Source organism: Microcaecilia unicolor, chromosome 7 (assembly GCF_901765095.1).
Source record: "Microcaecilia unicolor chromosome 7, aMicUni1.1, whole genome shotgun sequence".
Classification (NCBI taxonomy): Eukaryota; Metazoa; Chordata; class Amphibia; order Gymnophiona; family Siphonopidae; genus Microcaecilia; species Microcaecilia unicolor.
In genome coordinates, this window is record NC_044037.1 from 32,319,518 (window position 1) to 32,338,784 (window position 19,267).

Genomic DNA, 19,267 nt, shown 5'->3' on the forward strand with positions numbered 1-19,267 from the left:
CTGTTCTACCTAGATTGTAAGCTCTTTGAGCAGGGACAGTCTCTCCATGTCAAGTGTTCAGCGCTGCGTGCGTCTGGTAGCGCTATACAAATGCTATTAGTAGTAGTAGTAGGAACAAACCCCTGATGCATCAGATTCTGAGACTGCTGCAGAAAGCATTGGCAGGATATGGGGTGGGGGAGTGATGGGAGGGGGTTGCCGCTGGGTGGGTTCAGGATGGGAGCTTTGTTGGTCACGTATGGGGGAGGGAACAGTTTTGTTTACAGTTTCTGACAAAACTGAGCAGCCAATGGTTTAGGTACCACGGGAGGAATCCACTTTCACTTCTGTGCAGACACATTGCATTGGTCATTTTAAGAGTTACCCCTCTATAATTGTTTGAGTTACTGATATCCCTGTGTTTGCAGACTGTGTAATTACTGACCTTTTTGTTTTCTTAAAGAAATGGCCCAAATACAATCAGCTTAATATTGCACTAATGCTTCTTGGTTCTGTATCTTTCTGTGAGAATTTCATTTAGTAGCCTACTAGGGCCAGATGCCTTTCTGTGTCTAAAGTATACACTACACCTGTCCAATAATCTAACACAGACTTGTTTAATCAGACATGATTACGTTTATATCTTATGGATGAGGTACAAAAAAAATGCATAAAAGACTGAAAACAAGGAGGTAAATAAACAGCCAAAAAAGCCCAAACTGTTTTTAAATTATAATAATTTACAAAAGATTGTTTACAGCTGCAATCTATATGTAAAGGACTATTATCATACCTTCCTCTTAGCGACCAACTCAAACGCACAGGAGGGACTTTGATCATCCCAAATGCCTTCTCATTTTATTTCTTCCTATGACACACCTGAACAGAAGTTCTCCCCACTGAACAAGGTCATCACATTTAAGAACATTTCAGCTCTGCTGAGTCCCTTCGTGAACTATGAAAAAAAATTGACTTCATTTATTTTGGGGTTTGTTTGTTTGTTTTTTTTAGGGGGGGGGCTCAGGGAAAAGTCACTAAAATTAGCACAAATGCACTTGGGAGCGTTATTTCTTTGAGTAAAGTCCACCTGGCAGCTCTTCTAATGCATGATCAAACAGGAAAAGAAACATTGAAAAGGGTACTCAGTATTTACAAATATATACAAATAGTGTTAGAACTCCAGGGCAAGGCTGGTTTATTGGAATGGTAAAAAAAAACACAAGTTTAACACTAGTGACCTTAAGTGCACATATTTATAGGAAAATAAATCAATTACATATGCATATAATTGTATTTACTTCTCCATGTTTTGGGGTCCAGAACTTTTCTCCTGCTCCTTTTATACTTCAAGCTCAATCAGAACTGGGGTCTGGATCCAGCATCACAATTTCTCAAGGATATACTTTTTAACTCCTTATGTTATACTCTCATCCATTTTACTTTAATTCAGCCACTGCAGCAACATTCTCTGACTGGGAACTGCAACAGGGGTTCTTTAACTGTGCAATCATGAGCCCTACATCTGTCCACTAGAGGGCACCGAGGATATAACCATTTGTTTTTTTTTACCCAAAACAAATTAAGTTTTACTCCGGAGAGTGGGGTTGGACAGAGCTTGTGAGATGATAGCTGCATCTTCAGCCTGATTGAGGGTCCAGGGGAACAGTTTTAGCCCTGATAAAGCTCTGAGGGCAAATGAAAGATCACAAGGAGGAAGCAAGAGCTGCATAAATATCAAGTGAGGCAGGAGGGTGAGAAAATAACAGAAATGCAGGAGATAAGACTGCTAAAGGACCGAGGAGCAAGAGGGAAAATAGAGGAGGGATTGAGGACTGCTGGGGATGTTGTGTACTGGACAGGGAAGAGAAGTATTGATCCTGCATGGCAACTAAATTCTGGTAGAGTTCTTGAATGAAGGTAACTGAAGGCCTGCTAACTGCACAGTTCAGATTTACAGCATCTCAGTATAAACATTTGTTCTACTGGATCTGAACCTTGAGACCCTCTACTAGAATCTTAGGAGTGATTCCTCTTGGACCAGGATGTTGATCACTTCAAAGATCTTCTGGCCAGTTTCCGCATGGATGTGTGTGTGTTTGCACAGTTTCTTGCCTTTGCTTGAGTGTCAATTACTGTAATTTCAGGTCTTCTTTAGTAAGGCTTTAAAGCATAACAAGCGTTCCAGGAAAAAAAAAATATTTCTTTTTCAAAATCATTATGAATTATCAGAAAAACTGACCATAAAAAAAAACAAATCTTAGTTTCTCTGCAGCTTAAAGTAGGTAACTCACAAGTGAAGGTGCAACTGGAAACAAATCTCATGACAAAACGATGTTTTACTACGCACGCTAACAGACTTGAGCTGCAAAGATCAAAACTGACACAGTACTGCCCAGTTCAAAAAATTACCCTTCCTGGTGAAATATGCAGTTTCTTCCATAGGAGCAGTAGATAACCTTCACGAGCTACATTGCCACCTGTGTAAAATCTGAATCCAGATATCCAAGTTAATCCTGTTTGCCTTCACGCCACTGCCGAGATCCTTCATTCCACGCTACATAGACAAACATGGCCAACACCACGTGCACTGCAACCACTGCCACTATAGCAGCGTAGAAATAGCTGTCTCTGTTGGACATTCCAAAGGTACCTGCAAAATAAGTTGTTGCATATTCATCTTTTGATAGACTACAGTCTGGAGCTGCACCAATTCTATGTTTTCCATAATCTTGCAACTACATGCACTGGTTTGCTCTCTTAATGTAACTATTTTCCAACCACACAGAACATGGTCTGACCACTTCCAATTAAAATAACGTACTACCTGCAGCTGTCAAATGCTCATCGTGAGGAAACGGTCTTTATATTTAACGATGATGGAATAAAAACGGAGAAACTATGCATCATGCTGAGCTTACAGGGCATCTATGAAACCTGGAACTACTTAAGTAGCTCAGCAGGAGAAAGACAGCATGAGACAAGGCCAAAATGAGAGAGCATTATAAAGCCAGTGCATTTGGAGTTGAATACCCCTATATCATCTATAAACGTAGTTTCAAACAGTTTATATTCTGCAACATATGACTAATATGGCCTTAGAACTAGGAGAGAGTGCTGGTAGAGGAAGGACTGCAACGGGACTGGTGGCTGGACCCTATTCCCTTACATTAGCGATGAATTACCTTCAAACACGTAAGCCTTTGTTGTAAAATACAGTCCGATGGGCAACGTGATCATTAGCGCTGTGAAGAAGAGAAGCGTCTTTAGAATGGATACTAGCGAGCCGTCGGACCTAGAACAAAAAGACAACCACATTAAAAACAGGGCTCAAAGCAACTGTGACCTGAAACACATTCAGTGACGGTCTAAAGCATTTAAAGGGTATGTGTCTCACTAGCATAAGATGACTACAAATTAAGCCAGCAAACGCCCACCTCAGTTGCTCTTTAGCCCTTCTTCTCATAATCCTAGAAACAATGAACCTCAGTGCCTATCACCTCATGCAAATAATTGGCAAACACAGCCACGAGAAAGGCTGGAACTCTAGAGACCAACTATCCGCACTATTCTTCTGAATAAAGTAAATGTGGTAGCAGTGTTAGTGCACACATTAAAAAAAATGGAAAATAAAGGTGATATTTTAAATTCAGAAACTCATACACTCAATTAAAGATACTTTGCAACTAATGAGGAAGGCCTTCAAAAGATCTGCATTTACTATCACACAAAAATCAGGTGGTGACAAAGCAGCAGAATTTAATGATTAGCAATTCATCTCTTCCTCTGTTTTCCATCCATTCCTGCCCCCCCCCCCCCCTTTCCCCTTGAGAAGAGTCTCTGGAATGCTTTTATGGTTTTACTTATATATTTTGTCCTTTGTACATACTGTCCTTAGCAAGGTGGTTTAGCCTCCAAAAAAAAAAAAATCAAGTCTATTTAGCCCATAGAAAATGGAAAATAAGGCAACACCTTATTTATTACCTATTCCCAGTGTGTTTTTTCTACCAAAAAAGATGCCGGTACTCAAACAGGCCATCTTTCAGGGGTGGGGTGATCACTGAGGGACCCACCTCACAATAGCCAGGACCCTGCAACCAGTCACAGAATCTATGACAAGGCAGAATTGGTGTGTAGAGCCTGAGCTCTTTCATTAAAACTTGGGGTCCATGGGTCAATTTTAGAAGACAATGGAAAAGGAGCCGGCACTCAGTACCCCCAAGTACCCCCTCAAAAAAAAAAAGCCCTGCCTATTCCTTACAGGATCTCAGACATTGCGGTTAGGGTGAAAAAAATTTAAATTGCATTTTAAAAGGACAGTATCTTCTCCATTACTTTAATAACGTACAGGGTTAAGGCACCAGCTGTGAACCGCTGCTTCCAGTTCCAGAATGACTAAAATTACACATGCTCACTGCAAATCTCTACTCCTCTGAGTGGTCTTTGGAAAATTTACGGTCACACTAAAAACCCATCTTTTCATCAAGGCCTTTGCAGAACTAGGGGAGAAACACGCCTGCCACTAGGAGCTGAAGTCAGCATTTATCATCTTGGAGTTTTATACCCTGCCAACTCCCATTTAATCATGGATCAAGACAGTTACAATAAAGAGAGGAGACATAACTGGGAAGTATTTTTACTATTAATTAGTAAGATTATATCTTCTAACACTCAAATATGTTTGAATAAAATATGTTTTCAGCTCTCTACAAAAAAATAAAATGACTAGAGATCATTCTCAGATATAAAGGGAGAACGTGCCACGCAGATAGCCATATAAGGAAATGACCTTGTTAAGTTTTTAAAATCATACCTCTGTCAACTTAGGAAAAAAGCATTTGTGTTTCCTTTACTGCTAATTTTATCTTGTCTTGACAACCTGTGTATGCTCGGGCTTTAAACTGTCTGTAATGACCTTTTTGACTCCCTTTATTCCTTTTCTCTCATATCATTGGCTTTCCTTTCACTCTATTTTAGTCTGTAAATCAATTTGATATGAAGAGTATCAGTAAAAGCAGTATTACAAATCTAAATATCTAAATATATCTATATAAATAAATGATGAACTAACAAAAGAAAAAACATGTATTGTGATATTTAATACCAGCAAGAGCTGGTTCTACCTATTACACAAGGAATTCCTGCTGGCTTTATTTACTCCAAATCAGAGCCACTGAACAGGTAAGACACAGCCCATTTGACTTTGAAAAGACAAAATGTCAGTCATGATCATTTCGTTTTACCAAAACCCTGTCCAGCTCTCACAGAAGGGGACAGAACAGAGACTTACTGGAAAAGTAGTAAATGAACACTGAAAGAATACCTCTGGAAACTGTACTCCATGGAGTTTTCTAATCTTGTCAGAAAGGGGATAATGCAGAATGACACATTTTATTAAGCAATAAAAGGAGTGTGGTAGCCGTGTTAGTCCACTCTTAAGGTTATCAATAGAAATCAAACAAAATAAAACATGGAAAAGAAAATAAGATGATACCTTTTTTATTAGACACAACTTAATACATTTCTTGATTAGCTTTCGAAGGTCGCCCTTCTTCCTCAGATCGGAAATAAGCAAATGTGCTAGCTGACAGTGTATATAAGTGAAAACATTCAAGCATTACTATGACAGTCTGATAGGGTGGGAGGATGGGGGTGGGTAGGAGGTACAGTATGCCTGGGGACATCAAAGCATATCATTGATATTCTAACAGGATGGGTGTGGATAGGTGAGGGGTGGGGTGATCAACAGAGAAATACAGCTTTTATGGTTTATAATGGGCTAGGAACCCCAGATCCTTGTTAAGTACTTTCTGTTGGGTGTTAAAATATTCAATCATTCTGACTTCAAAGGTCTTACGTTCTTGTATGGTTTTAAAGTGAGAATACTGAAAGGTAACTTTAAAACCATACAAAAACGTAAGACCTTTGAAGTCAGAATGATTGAATATTTTAACACCCAACAGAAAGGACTTAACAAGGATCTGGGGTTCCTAGCCCATTATAAACCATAAAGCTGTATGTCTCTGTTGATCACCCTCCCCTCACCTATCCACACCCATCCTGTTAGAATATCAATGATATGCTTTGATGTCCCCATGCATACCTCCTACCCACCCCCATCCTCCCACCCTGTCAGACTGTCATAGTAATGCTTGAATGTTTTCACTTATATACACTGTCAGCTAGCACATTTGCTTATTTCCGATCTGACGAAGAAGGGCAACCTTCGAAAGCTAATCAAGAAATGTATTAAGTTATGTCCAATAAAAAAGGTATCATCTTATTTTCTTTTCCATATTTTATTTGGTTTGATTTCTATAGATTCTACATGGAATGTTGCTATTCCACTAGCAACATTCCATGTAGAAGTCGGCCCCTGTAGATCACCAATGTGGCCGCGCAGGCTTCTGCTTCTGTGAGTCTGACGTCCTGCACGTACGTGCAGGACGTCAGACTCACAGAAACAGAAGCCTGCGCAGCCTTCTACATGGAATGTTGATAGTGGAATAGCAACATTCCATGTAGAATCTCCAATAGTAGCAACATTCCATGTAGAATCTCCAATAGTATCTATTTTACTGTCATAGTAATGCTTGAATGTTTTCACTTATATACACTGTCAGCTAGCACATTTGCTTATTTCCGATCTGAGGAAGAAGGGCGACCTTCGAAAGCTAATCAAGAAATGTATTAAGTTATGTCCAATAAAAAAGGGATCATCTTATTTTCTTTTCCATGTTTTATTTGGTTTGATTTCTATTGATAACATTAAGAAATAATAAATCTTCAACATCTGGCAGAAATAGTTCTCGTTAAGCAGCTTGTGCAAATAACCAAGCAAGGCATCAAGACTCTGTCTACTGTTTTTATTTTGTAAACTGATTTGACTATTTAGTGAAGAAATCAATATAAATTATGGAAGGGCCATAAATAAATACAATCTGTATTCTACTGGGATTTCTATTTTTTAGGCTAAGAAGCTGGTTGCAACAATATTTAGGGAGGTGTGGCGAAGCAAAACTCCCAATGCAGTGAGGGGTCAAGGATGTGCTGCCTGCAAGATGTAACCTTACTACAAAACCTACTGGCTCTTCTACATCCTGTAATACTCCCATTTCCACCTTCTGTGAACAGAATAAGGACCTCATATTGGAAGACAACTGAAAGGATAGAAATGAAACCAATAAGGGAGTTCTAATAAAAGTGCTTTTAAACTATTTTGCCTCTACATGTTACGATTTTGTTGCAAAATAATTTAGACCCACATAAATCTGAATTGATGCAGAAGCTCTCTTCTCATGCCATGTCTGAAACTATTACTCCTTTCACAGCCAATGTATCTACAGTATATAGTAAACCACAGGAAAACTGCACATTTCTCCCATGCACATATTGGGAAAATAAAAAAAATTAAACACCTACATAACGCTGTTTTAAACAAAGTTAAATGTCATACACGTGTTCTTCATATGCTAATCATCAATTTGGGATAAGTACATAAGTATTGCCACACTAGGACAGACCAAAGGTCCATCAAGCTCAGCAACCTGTTTCCAACAGTGGCCAATCCAGGTCACAAATACCTGGCACGATCCCAAAAAAGCTCAATACATTTTATGTTGCTTATCCAAGAAATAAGCAGTGGATTTCCTCCAAGTCCATTTTAATAACGGTCTATGGACTTTTCCTTTAGGAAGCCGGCCAAACCTTTTTTAAACCCTGCTAAGCTAACCACCTTTACCACATTCCCTGGCAACGAATTCCAGAGTTTAATTACTTGTTGAGTGAAGAAACATTTTCTCTGATTTGTTTTAAATTTACTACTTTGTAGCTTTATAACTCGCCCCCTAGTCCTAGTATTTTTGGAAATAGTAAACAAACGATTCATGTACACGTGTTCCACTCCACTCATTTTATAGACCTCTATCATATCTGCCCCTCAGCCATCTTTTCTCCAAGCTGAAAAGACCTAGCTGCTTCAGCCTTTCCTCACAGGGAAGTCGCCCTTCCCTGTACCTTTTCTAATTCTACTATATCTTTTTTGAGATGCAGCGAACAGAATTGAACACAATATTTGAGGTGCAGTCGCACTATGGAGCGATATAAAGGCATTATAACGTCCTCGAACCATCCACAATAGAGGCACCCTTACTGCAGAACCTTTGTGCATGTGTCCACCAGGCTTTCCCTGATTAGTACATGTTTACTCAATTGACACAGAATATTCTCTCTTTACTCTGGGGGGGGGGGGGGGGGGATCATGAATTTGATATAGCAATTTATATATTACACACAAGTCCTTTCTGTCCCTGGTGGGCTCAAAATCTAAATTTTTTGTCTTTACTCTAACAGTAGACGCCACGCACTCAACCACTGGTCCACTGGTGCATGGCTAGTCTACAGTGTGGCTTTCTGTATCAGCCTCTTAGTTACCTAGACTGATAGCAGAGGAAGCCCATACAAACCTATTAACCATACGACTCAAATTAATGTCAAAGCAAAGGCTTCACATGCAAGCAAATGAGCATCAAATCAAACTTAACTATTCAAAAAGGTATAGTGGAAATAGAAAAGGTTCAAAGAAGGGTGACCAATATGATGAAGGGTGTGGAATGGTTCTCCAGTAAGGACAGGCTAAGCAGGATAGGTTCTTATGCCTAAAGCAGCTGAGAGGAGATAAGATGGATACCTATAAAATTCATGGAAAGGAATGGGTAGTTAGGAAATGGTTATTTACCCTCTCAAAAGGCTGATTTCGTCCCTGAGCTCTTCTATATCCACATCAATGATCAGTTATTCAAATGAAAAGAGGTACTCTAAGTGGACAGCCCAAGGGTCTGTACAGAGGGACCTGTACGGAGGACTAGGAGAATTTGCAGAAGTATCCTGGGAGACTAAGACTGGGCATCTAAATACTAAATAGCAAATTACATTGAATGTGGTCAAATGCAAAGCAAATACACACAGGGAAAAATAATTCCAACTACAGTTTAAACGATGCTCAGTTCTGAGTTAGGAATCATCACCCAAGAAAGATCTTGCAGTCACTGTGGATAATACCTTGAAATGTTTAGCCCAATGTGCTGTGGCTGCTAAAAAAAAGCAAATAGAATGTTAGGGATTACTTGAAAAGGGGTGGAAAACAAAACTGATTTTTATTGTTGTGTGTGCAGTTCTGGTCACCCCATCTTAAAAAGAACTAAAATACAACGAGAACACTGCACCCCCAATGTATATTCTAAATCACTCATGGAAAAAGATTTTAGTTATTAATAATTCTGAACTTATGAAAGCATAAGCATCTGGATTTTAGAATGCTGATTTAATTAATACTTAATACGCAGAAGCCACGTATTATGAAAGCCTAGCTGACCCCAGGCTGGTACCGTTATTTAATGACTTGGAGTCCACAAAAAATACAAGTGAGAATTCAGTATGCTGTAATTCATCCAAGTCAGTAACTGAATCCAACAGCCTTTAGCACAAAGAATCACTATTTATAAAGCTACTAGCGGTAAACCCTGTATGTGACCTGTGAACAAAAACAGTCTTATGAAAAGTACTGCTCCACACCTAAGACTTATGCCAAACAGGGCACTGCAGAATAGCAATTTTATCCTAAGAAGCTTTTTGTCAGGTTTACTGTGATGACGTGAAACTACACAGAATTTAAGGGGACCGGGGGGAGGGGGGGAATACATGTTTAACTATGATCTAATCTTAATCAAGATGTTTAATCACTTGGTATTACAATTCATTTGTTTATGAAAAATTATCCAAAGAGCTTCATCTTGTGCATCCAACCCCAGACAGCATAAAAGCACTTCAGTTTGTGAAGTCCAAGAAGGCCTTACAGAACAGAATTGTCTCCTGACTTATTTGAGTATTCTGAACTTGCAGGCTCTTTAAAACGACGCCCACTATTGCATTAACCCAGTCACAATCGACTATATTTCATTATCTGAATTTCTAGGCCCGAGAATTATTCACATTGACCCTGAGTCGCTTTGGCACCCAACTCAACCATAGCAAAACAAAATTAAAATGTATTTTTGAGGGGGGGGGGCGATAAATGCAGACAGTCAAGCAGAAACAGGCTTTATTATTTATTCAATTTAATAACTACACTGCAGAGAGCCAGAACACATGGTTTCAGCCCACCCACACTGTTAACCTCCTAAGGGTAAGCTCTCTTTGACCTTCCCAGCCGTCCCTCGCACCTTTCATGCCCCACAACTAGCAACAAACACCGTTCTGCTGCTCTGCGAGCACCATGACGCGGGCTGATGGGCTACAAGACAACCCCCAAAATCACGGATCCTTCCAGACTCTGCAGGCCTCGACTTCAAGTAAAGAGGTCGAGAATGACAGAGAGAGCAAAGGGGAGAAGGATCAGCCGTTCAATGGGTGCAAGGACAGAAATATCCGGGGGAGGGGATGCATCGTAGGACAGAAACTCTTACGCTCGGAAGTCCTGTGCCGGTAAAGCAGCGTTTAGGGTCTCTTTGCCCAGTCCCTCCATGACAGGATACCTTTCCTTTCCCCTCTCAGGCTCAGCTCAGCTGCTGTCGCTGGTCATGTGACCGCCTCAAACGATTTCGCAGAGCGTAATCAGCCCCCCCATGCGTTCCGAGCCTCGATCTGGATTACATTGCGGGTGTAAATAATCAAGGAGGTTGAAGAAAACTGGAGACGGGGTGTTCCTATCTGGTCCATTGTATGAGCTGAAGCCGGTAGGCGGAGCTTGACGCCGTTTTAGTACACCCAAAACAATAGCAAGCAAACGATATTGAAAACAACAGTAAAAGATTATTAAACATAACTGGTACAGTACTGCCTATGCCAGGTGTTATAAATAGCCCCCAGCTAACCTGAGAACTTATACAAAAAGAACTTATGAAACCAGATTTGGTGAAACAAGTCTTAATTAATTTATTATTTCAAAATACACACTTGCAAGAGAATGGGTGCCTCTAGAAGCAACAGGCACACCCTTCCTTAATGTTTACAGGTTATATACCCTTTGTTTTTGGTTACATTAAGTATCTGCCCCTAAGTTTCTCATTGGATATTGATCACATTTACCAACCCTCATCATACATCATTGCTAATTATCATATGACAGTCCTCTGAAAATTTTCCATCTGCCAAACAGCTGAGCCTCTATCCATTGTTAGTTCTGCTTGGTTTGCATTTTTGTTTCTTCAAATCTTTATGTGAGAGCTTTGCATAGTTTAGCCCATGGCATGTTTCACCTCCCCCTTTGTCCATAGTTTTACAGCTTCATGATCTCATGCTTAGATACATTGTTATTTCAGCTCTTTGGTCTTCTTATCCCCCTTTCTTCTCTCTCTCTTCCTGTCTCAGCACTTTTATCACTTTGCACACATTGCTTTAAACTAACAGAGTTCCTTTTGTTAATGATTTTACAAAGCTATAATATGGTGATTTCTGTTAGAGAGGGCCTACAGAAGTATAGTTATACTTTCATCCCTAAAGAGTTCCTTTCTACCAGTTATGTAAATGGAAAGCAATATATTTATACCTTTCTCACACTGGTCCATCTGTAACAAGTCTAAAGCTGTTCCAGTTGGATAGGCAGTGCCTTAAATGTGGAGGACATGGAACTAGCAAGTTACTTTCATTTAGCCAATTCAGTGGCGTTCCTAGGGGGAGGGCGGTGGGTGCGGTCCGCCCCGGGTGCACGCCGCTGGGGGGGTGCCACGTGCCTGTCCTCCGTTTGTTCCATGCTTCTTCTCTGACCGGGGGGGTTCCTTCGCTGGGGGTGTCCTTTCGCCGGGGGGGGGGGGGGGTCCGCGCTGCACCCAGGGGCGGGGCGCATCGGCAATCCGCCCTGGGTGTCAGCCCCCCTAGGAACGCCACTGAGCCAATTGTTGAGAGTTGAATGCAAAGTGTCTATTCTATAAGTTTGCCAGGAAAGGAAGGTTAGATACTGGTCAGTAGTTTTTGGGGTTGTATTGGTCCAGGGAGTGCTTTTTCAGTAGGGGGCACACCACAGCTCTTTTTAATGTTGTTGGCAGCTGCCAATCCACAAGGGAGGAGTTAACAATTTTATTGACCCTTTCAATGAGGCCTATGCTCACTCGCTGTACTATCTTTGTTGGGCAGTGGTCAAGAGGGCAGGTTGTCATCCATAGACCTTTCAGGATTTTTTCAAGAGCTTCCTCTGTGACATGGTTGACTGAATCCCAGATGGCTATGCATGGTGGGGGAGAGGGAGTGTTCTCCTCATTAGCTGGTGAGAGCTTCAAAGGGATTTTAGGTCCTGATGGATATCTTTAATTTTGTGGGAAGGTATGTGGCATGCTGGTTAGTTGTGATTGGAAAGGCTAGTTCTGTGGTGGGGTTTGCAGTTTAAATAGGTGCTTTTTGAATTTGCAGCTTGTTCAATGTGTTGAGAGAAATATTCTTTTTTGGCTGTTGTTAAGGCTTGGTGGTACATTGCCATGCGTTTCTTACAGTTCAGCCTGTCTTCATCTAGGTGAAAGTTTGCCCATTTTCTTTCAAGTTGATATCCTTGACGCTTAAGGATCCATAGCTCTGGAGAGAACCATGAGGAATGTTTGTGCATTGAGCATAGGCCTTCTTTAGAAGGGCTGTTTTTTCTAATGCAATCGCTAAGCATACATTCCAGATATCAACCTCTTTTGACACTGTTGTCATCTTTCCATCCATATAGGGGTAGGACAAGGCTTCTAGGAAGTTATCAGCAGTCAGATTTCTCATGTTTTGGATTTCCTTCCAAACTTTGGTTGGGCCCATCTGCTTTAGGTAGACCTTTATAGAAAATGTGACTAGCAAATGATCTGTCCATGATGGGGGTGTTATCTTGAGTTCATGATCATTTTCCCGACTGTCTGTCTCTCCTTGCATTCAAAGATGTCGACCACTTTGTAGAACACCAAGTCTAGTATATGTTATGTTATGCTATGCTATATATGCACTTATATCCTGCCTAATCCCTACAAAGGTTCAATGCGGGTAACAAATCAAAAACCAAAACATAGTTTCAAGAAATTACAATTAAAATAACAGTCACAAGTTTAAAAGTTCAGCAAAACAATAAGCTTTAATAATTTTCCAAAAACATAATCATCATTTAAATGTGCCAAATATGGCAAAGAATTCCAAGATTTTCCCAAAAGAAAATAAAATGATTTATCAAACAATGACTTTAGTAGAATATCTTTCACAGATGAGAAGGCCAAAATTAAACGGTCTTTATTATGACCATACCTGGTTGCACCAATCAATTGAACTAAATTAGAGCGGGACTCTGGAAAGATTCCTGCTGAAATGTTGTAAACCAAACAGCAAACTTTAAAAGCAATTCTAGCATTGTCAGGCAGTCAATATAACTGGAGCAATAAAGGTGTCACGTGATCAAACTTAGCCTTACCAAAGATTAATTTAGCAGCAGTGTTCTAGATCAATTGCTACTTCAAAGTCCGTTTAGAAGAAATGCCCAAATATAAGGAGTTGCAGTAATCCAGATGGGAAAGGGTCAATAACTGAACCAAAACTCTAAAGTGGTCTGTATGAAAACAAGGGCAGACCAAACGTAGCTGCTTGAGTTTTAAAAACAATCTTAATTAACATTTTAATATGAGGTTCCATACTCAGTGAAGGATCTAGAATTATTCCTAGTATCCTAGAAATCCTATCTACCTTTAAAGAAAGATGATCATCAAAAAAACAAGGAGTTAGGCATCAGGTCTTGCTTTAAACCAAACCATAGCTGTTTGGTTTTGTCAGTATTCAGCTTTAGATGTTGTGTCAATACCCACTTCTTGATCTTATTAATTCCATGAATTATTGGAGTATAAGGACAAGCTAGTGTCAAATCAATTGGTACTAACAGAAAAATATCATTGGCATATGAATATAGTACTTCCTTGAAATCCAGAAGAACATTAGACAGAGAGGTCATAAAAAGATTACTTAACAGTGGCAAAATAGGTGACCCCCCCCCCCCCCCCCCCGAGGGACACCACAAGGAGGGAGCTCTAAAATTTGGAGGCTGAGCCTTCTTTAAGTATCTGATATTGCCTGGTCTTCAAAAAAACCTATGACCCAGTCAAGAACAAGACCAGCCTGGCCAACAGGAGGTTGTGGTCTAGTGTATCAAATGCTGCAGAACTGGAGTAGAATCATTTTATTCCCCCCCGCCCCCCCCACACACACACACACCCACACACAACATATTCCTGACCGTTGATGTTGACATTAGCAAGGTTTCTGTGCTGTGAAAGCATCTGAAACCATATTGTGAATTCAATAGTAAATTATGGTGATCAATATACTGACAGTTGAGTGTCAACTAAAACTTCAAATAACTTGGCCAAGAAAGGATTGCTTATGTATTTATTTGAAACATTTTTAAACCACACTATCCATTAGTATTAGGCAGGGTACATCAGGAACATCTATATATATAAAACTCACCCTCAACGTTCTGAAGACAGTGACGTCAGTGAAGCCAAGCCCTGACTTCCTTCAAAAAGGTTCAAAGGTTCGTGGTGGTGAAGCCACCAAAATCTCTCCGGGCCCCGCCCTCGAGGGCAGAGCAATGGCAGAACAACGAAGGGGTTGGCAGGGAGGGAGGCAGGGAGGCGGGGGGTGTGAAATCGCTCTGGGCCCCGCCCTTGCGTCAAACGTCATGACGTTGAGGGCGGAGCAATGCCAGAACAACGAAGGGGTTGGCAGGCAGGGAAGGAAGGAGGCAGGGGGGGTGTTGACGACGAAAACCTTGATGGCAGAACAACGAAGGGGTTCACAGGGAGGGAGGCGGGGGGTTGCGAAATCGCTCCGGGCCCCGCCCTCGCGTCAAATGTCATGACGTTGAGGGCAGAGCAATGGCAGAACAACGAAGGGGTTGGCCAGGGAGGGGAGGGGTTTCATTTGCTCAGAAACGGGCCTCGTTTACTAGTATACAATAAAAGACACAAAAAGCATAGCAAAATACACAACAATTACAACAAAGCATCACCAAATGAACTCCCCTTACCATGACTAGAAACTTGACTAGAATGTTGGCAATAGGCCTAAAGTTGGCAGTTTTTGTTAAATCTAAACCTTCCACTTTGGGAATAGGAGTTAAAGGTGAAAACCAGCCCAAGTTTAAAGTAACATTAATAAAATAAGCTAATCAATCTATAATTTCTGTAGGGGCATCTAGAAATAAATAGGAAGAGCATTTATCTAAACGGCAATAGTTTACTGAGAAACATTTTATCACAGACAATATTTCCTTATTTGTGACAGGTCTAAAGGACAGCCAGAGTCTATCTAAAGAAATACCAATTGAGGTGGAATTAGTATCCTACCAAGAATGCATACTAGGACTATTCAAAATAGAGGACTAGATTAAGTCAATCTTCCTAGAGAAGTACTGGGCTAAACCATCTGCCGAAGGCTGAATCAAAGTGTTTATTGCTGTAAAAGTAGTCAATTGCTTTATAAGCTTAAAAAATTCTGTCAGGTTTCTCCTTACCAATTAATTTAGAATAATAAGTTCTCTTAGCCAATTAAGGCTTCTTTTACTAAGCTGCGCTAGCAATTTCTGCGCGGCAAATGAGAGGAAGCCAATAGGAATTGAATGGGCCTCCTCTCATTTGCCACACCAGGAATCGCTAGTGTGGCTTAGTCAAAGAGGTAATTAATGTCGTAATTATATTGCAAGTGTAATTTACTCCATTGGTCTTTTAACACTAGACCACCAGTTCTACGCCAGACCCTCTCACGTTGGCAACATTTTCTCTTCATTACCTTTAGCTTCTTGGAAAATCAAGGATTAGAGTCAGGTCTATAAACGTATGTAGTGGGTAAAGATGCAACTTGGTCTAAAGTTTTAACAATGCTATTTGACCAACTGAAGAATAATATGGCCCTTTTCATGGGTTGGAGATTTGATCACCTGAATGAATCCTAGAGCTGCCATCGTATCAAGGAAGGCAGCAATGGTGGTGTCTGGAATTTCAAGTCTCCCATGATCAGTAACCTAGGGTAGCTCAGGGTTACCTCAGTCACCAGATTCAGCAGGTATGTGTATTGCTATTCAATGTGGGGCCCTTTTACAAAGTGGCAGTAAGTCCAACGTGGGCTTACCGCACGCCAATTTGGAGCTACCGCCAACCCAACGCGGGCACTGGAGGTAGATCCAGCCCCAGCATGTGCCATTTCCTTCACTGGGGAAAATAGGGCTCAATTTCTTTTGCGTGATGGTTACCCAGTGGTAATTGGGCAGTGCTGCATGCTACCTGATTACCGCTGGGTTAGCGCAGGATCCCTTATCGCCCCCTCAATGGTAAGTGCTTCCCCTCGTATGGCCATGCGGTAAGAGCAATCTTACCACATGGCCGTGGCTATTTTCAGCCTTTTTTACCCGCTGTGGTAAAAAGGGCCCTAGGGTGCGGTAAAAATGACCCCCGCAGGACCCTTATTACCATAGCTTAGTAAAAGGACCCCTGTGGGGTTTTTTGTTTGTTTTTTATTGTATTTTTAACGCGCTTTGTGTTGGACTGAATCCTGTTTACTAAAGCTTAGCTCGAGTTATCTGCAGCAGGGCCAATGTTATTCCTCTGGGCCCTGCTGCAGATAACTCGAGCTAAGCTTTAGTAAACAACCCCCTAAGGAAGGCAGTATAGAAATATAATTTAATGTTTGTTTCAACTGAAACAGTTGTTCTTGCTGTGAACTGTTATTTGTCAGAGTAATGAAAAATATTAACAATTCATAGGTGATAATCAGAAAGGTTTTGGAAAAAGACAGGAATACCAAATTCTGGAGCATGAGAGCTGCAAAGAGCACACTCAAATAATGCCAGGTTCTCATGGCTTTTGGATCAAATAGATGCACAGGTATCTCATAAATACACCAGAATAATGATAATTGTAGAAATCCTGCAAACAAGCCTGCTTTTTGTTGGATTGCTTATTTATTTATTTAAAAACTTCTGTACCGCTCTATCAAACATCATTTATGTGTTTATTAAAGTATACTTTTATGTTTCTTTTTACTGTTTCTTTTATTTGATGACTGTTTAATACAGTATTTTTGTCTTATGCTGTTTGTATTTTATGTTTTTATTTGCAATTGGGCACAACTTCTCTGTGGGGGGCTTTTACAAAGGCGCGCTAGCGTTTTTAGCATGTGCAAATGGTGCTAAGTCATCTAGACTACTGCAATGCCATCTATGCCGGATGCAAAGAACAAATCATTAAGAAGCTTCAGACAGCTCAAAACACAGCAGCCAGACTCATATTTGGGAAAGCGAAATACGAAAGCGCCGAATTGCGTTCAAAGTCTGCACCCTGGTCCACAAAATCGTTCATGGGGAAGTCCCAACCTATATGTCAGACCTTACAGACCTGCCTATTAGCAATGCAAAAAGATCATCACACACATTCCTCAATTTCCATTATCCTAACTGTAAAGGGCTAAAATATAAATCCACATACGCGACCAGTTTCTCATACATCTGCACACAGCTATGGAACGCACTACCGAAGGCCATAAAAACAACGCAAGACCTAACCATCTTCCGAAGACTACTGAAAACAGATCTGTTCAAGAAGACATATCATAAACATCCATCTTAAATACTAAATAATAACACTATACACGATCTATACAGAACCGAACTCCTACCACATGACTGATTAACCTCTTTGATATTAATGATCAAGCACTACCACTTTAACCTTATGTTGAATAGGGTCTCTCTATAGTTGTTGACCTAATATATGTTACTATTCAATTTATTACTCAGGAACCTTCATGCAATACCATAATTTATTCTTCTTTACCATGTATGTATGCACATGGTATATATATATATATATATATATATATATATATATATATATATATATATATATATATATACCATGATTTGTTCCAAATATGCTATGTATGTATGCACCTTAACGCAATACCATTTGTAACTCTGCTACCTGGAAATGGCAACCGCCATTATGGCAAATGTAAGCCACATTGAGCCTGCAAATTGGTGGGAAAATGTGGGATACAAATGCTACAAATAAATAAATAAACATTAGAGACACCCATAGGAATATATGGGCATCTTCAATGCGTTTTTTCTAGCAAAATAGGTGCCGGTACTCAAATGCTAGTCCATCTTTCAGGGGTGAGGTGATCACTGAGGGATCCACCCCACAATAGCCAGGCCCCCTGCAACCAGTCACAGAAACTGTGACAAGGCAGAATTGGTGTGTAGAGCCTTAGCTCTTTCATTAAAACTTGGGAGTCCATGGGTTAATTTTAGCACAGTGGAAAAGGTGCCGGTACTCAGTACCCCCAAGTACCCCCTCAAAAAAAGCCCTGGGCATCTCTAATTTTTAGCATACACTTATTTTTAGTATGTGCTAAAAACGCTAGCATGCCTTTGGAAAAGGACCCCTGTGTTTGTCTATATATCACTCATCTATATGTGACTGTTAAACCTGGGGGGGGGGGGGACATCATGAATTTGTTTTAACCAACCCGTTTCTTAAAAGCACCATGGGAAGGCAGGTGGAAAGAGAAGATGCTGATGCTGAGGAGAGAGAGAGAGAGAAAGCAAGACACTGCTGGGCAATAATGATTGAGAGAGAGAGAGAGGGAGAGACAGGCAGACAGATGAGGATGCTTGTAACCGGACTGATCAGCAAGTAAATCAGGAGGCCGAGACACTGACTTCCAAAGCAAGGCAACTTTTATTAGCTAGCTGACACAGTACTAAGTTCAGACTCAGGATGCTGCGCCCCGAGCGTCATCTGACACCCGTTCTTATACATCATTAGTGATCATGCGCATAACACATGCCATACGTCACACAAGGACATGCGCAGTACAAGCACATGCGCAATACATTAGTAGTTCTGTAGTTCTCACAGAGAAAAGATACATCAGTTTCATAGCTTTCATAGAAATTACTTTGCAAGAAATGTAACTTATTGCAGTGTTTCAGCACATTCACATAATACAGCCTCTATACATGGATCACGAGACTGCACAGGCAGAGCCAGCTGTCTCCCTTACAATCCTAAATTGCTGACTACTACAACTTGTTATCTAGCTGCTGGTTAACAAATAGATGTTACTAGTAAAAGTCCAAACTGCACAGTTTTAGGTTTTAGGTTAGGCTCATCATAGAAAAGCTGAGGTTTTGGTACAAAGCAAAGGTGCAAGTGTGAATGCAAAGTCCAAATAGAAAATCCTGCTAGTGCAAAAGTCCACAAAAGTCCAAATAAAGTAAACAGTGCAAGTC

The 19,267-nt window shown here is 40.6% G+C and overlaps 1 protein-coding gene across 1 annotated transcript; it reads right to left on the reverse strand.

The window, feature by feature from the left end:
• Positions 1 to 577: 577 nt before the first annotated feature.
• On the reverse strand, positions 578 to 10,571 carry VMA21 (vacuolar ATPase assembly factor VMA21). Its single transcript, XM_030209340.1, has 3 exons — positions 10,440 to 10,571; positions 3,162 to 3,271; positions 578 to 2,629 (listed from the first exon to the last, which is right to left on the reverse strand). Exons 1-3 carry the CDS (start codon positions 10,496 to 10,498, stop codon positions 2,487 to 2,489), a joined length of 312 nt encoding a protein of 103 aa, XP_030065200.1. The 5' UTR covers positions 10,499 to 10,571; the 3' UTR covers positions 578 to 2,486.
• Positions 10,572 to 19,267: the final 8,696 nt, after the last annotated feature.

Excerpts from the sequence above, each read along its gene's own strand:
- VMA21 (XM_030209340.1), bottom strand. The coding sequence starts at position 10,498 with ATGGAGGGACTGGGCAAAGAGACCCTAAACGCTGCTTTACCGGCACAG. Across the intron at positions 3,272-10,439 it reads CCGGCACAGGACTTCCGAGC|GTCCGACGGCTCGCTAGTAT; the intron begins GTAAGAGTTTCT and ends TTTTTGTTCTAG. Across the intron at positions 2,630-3,161 it reads AAAGGCTTACGTGTTTGAAG|GTACCTTTGGAATGTCCAAC; the intron begins GTAATTCATCGC and ends CTTATTTTGCAG.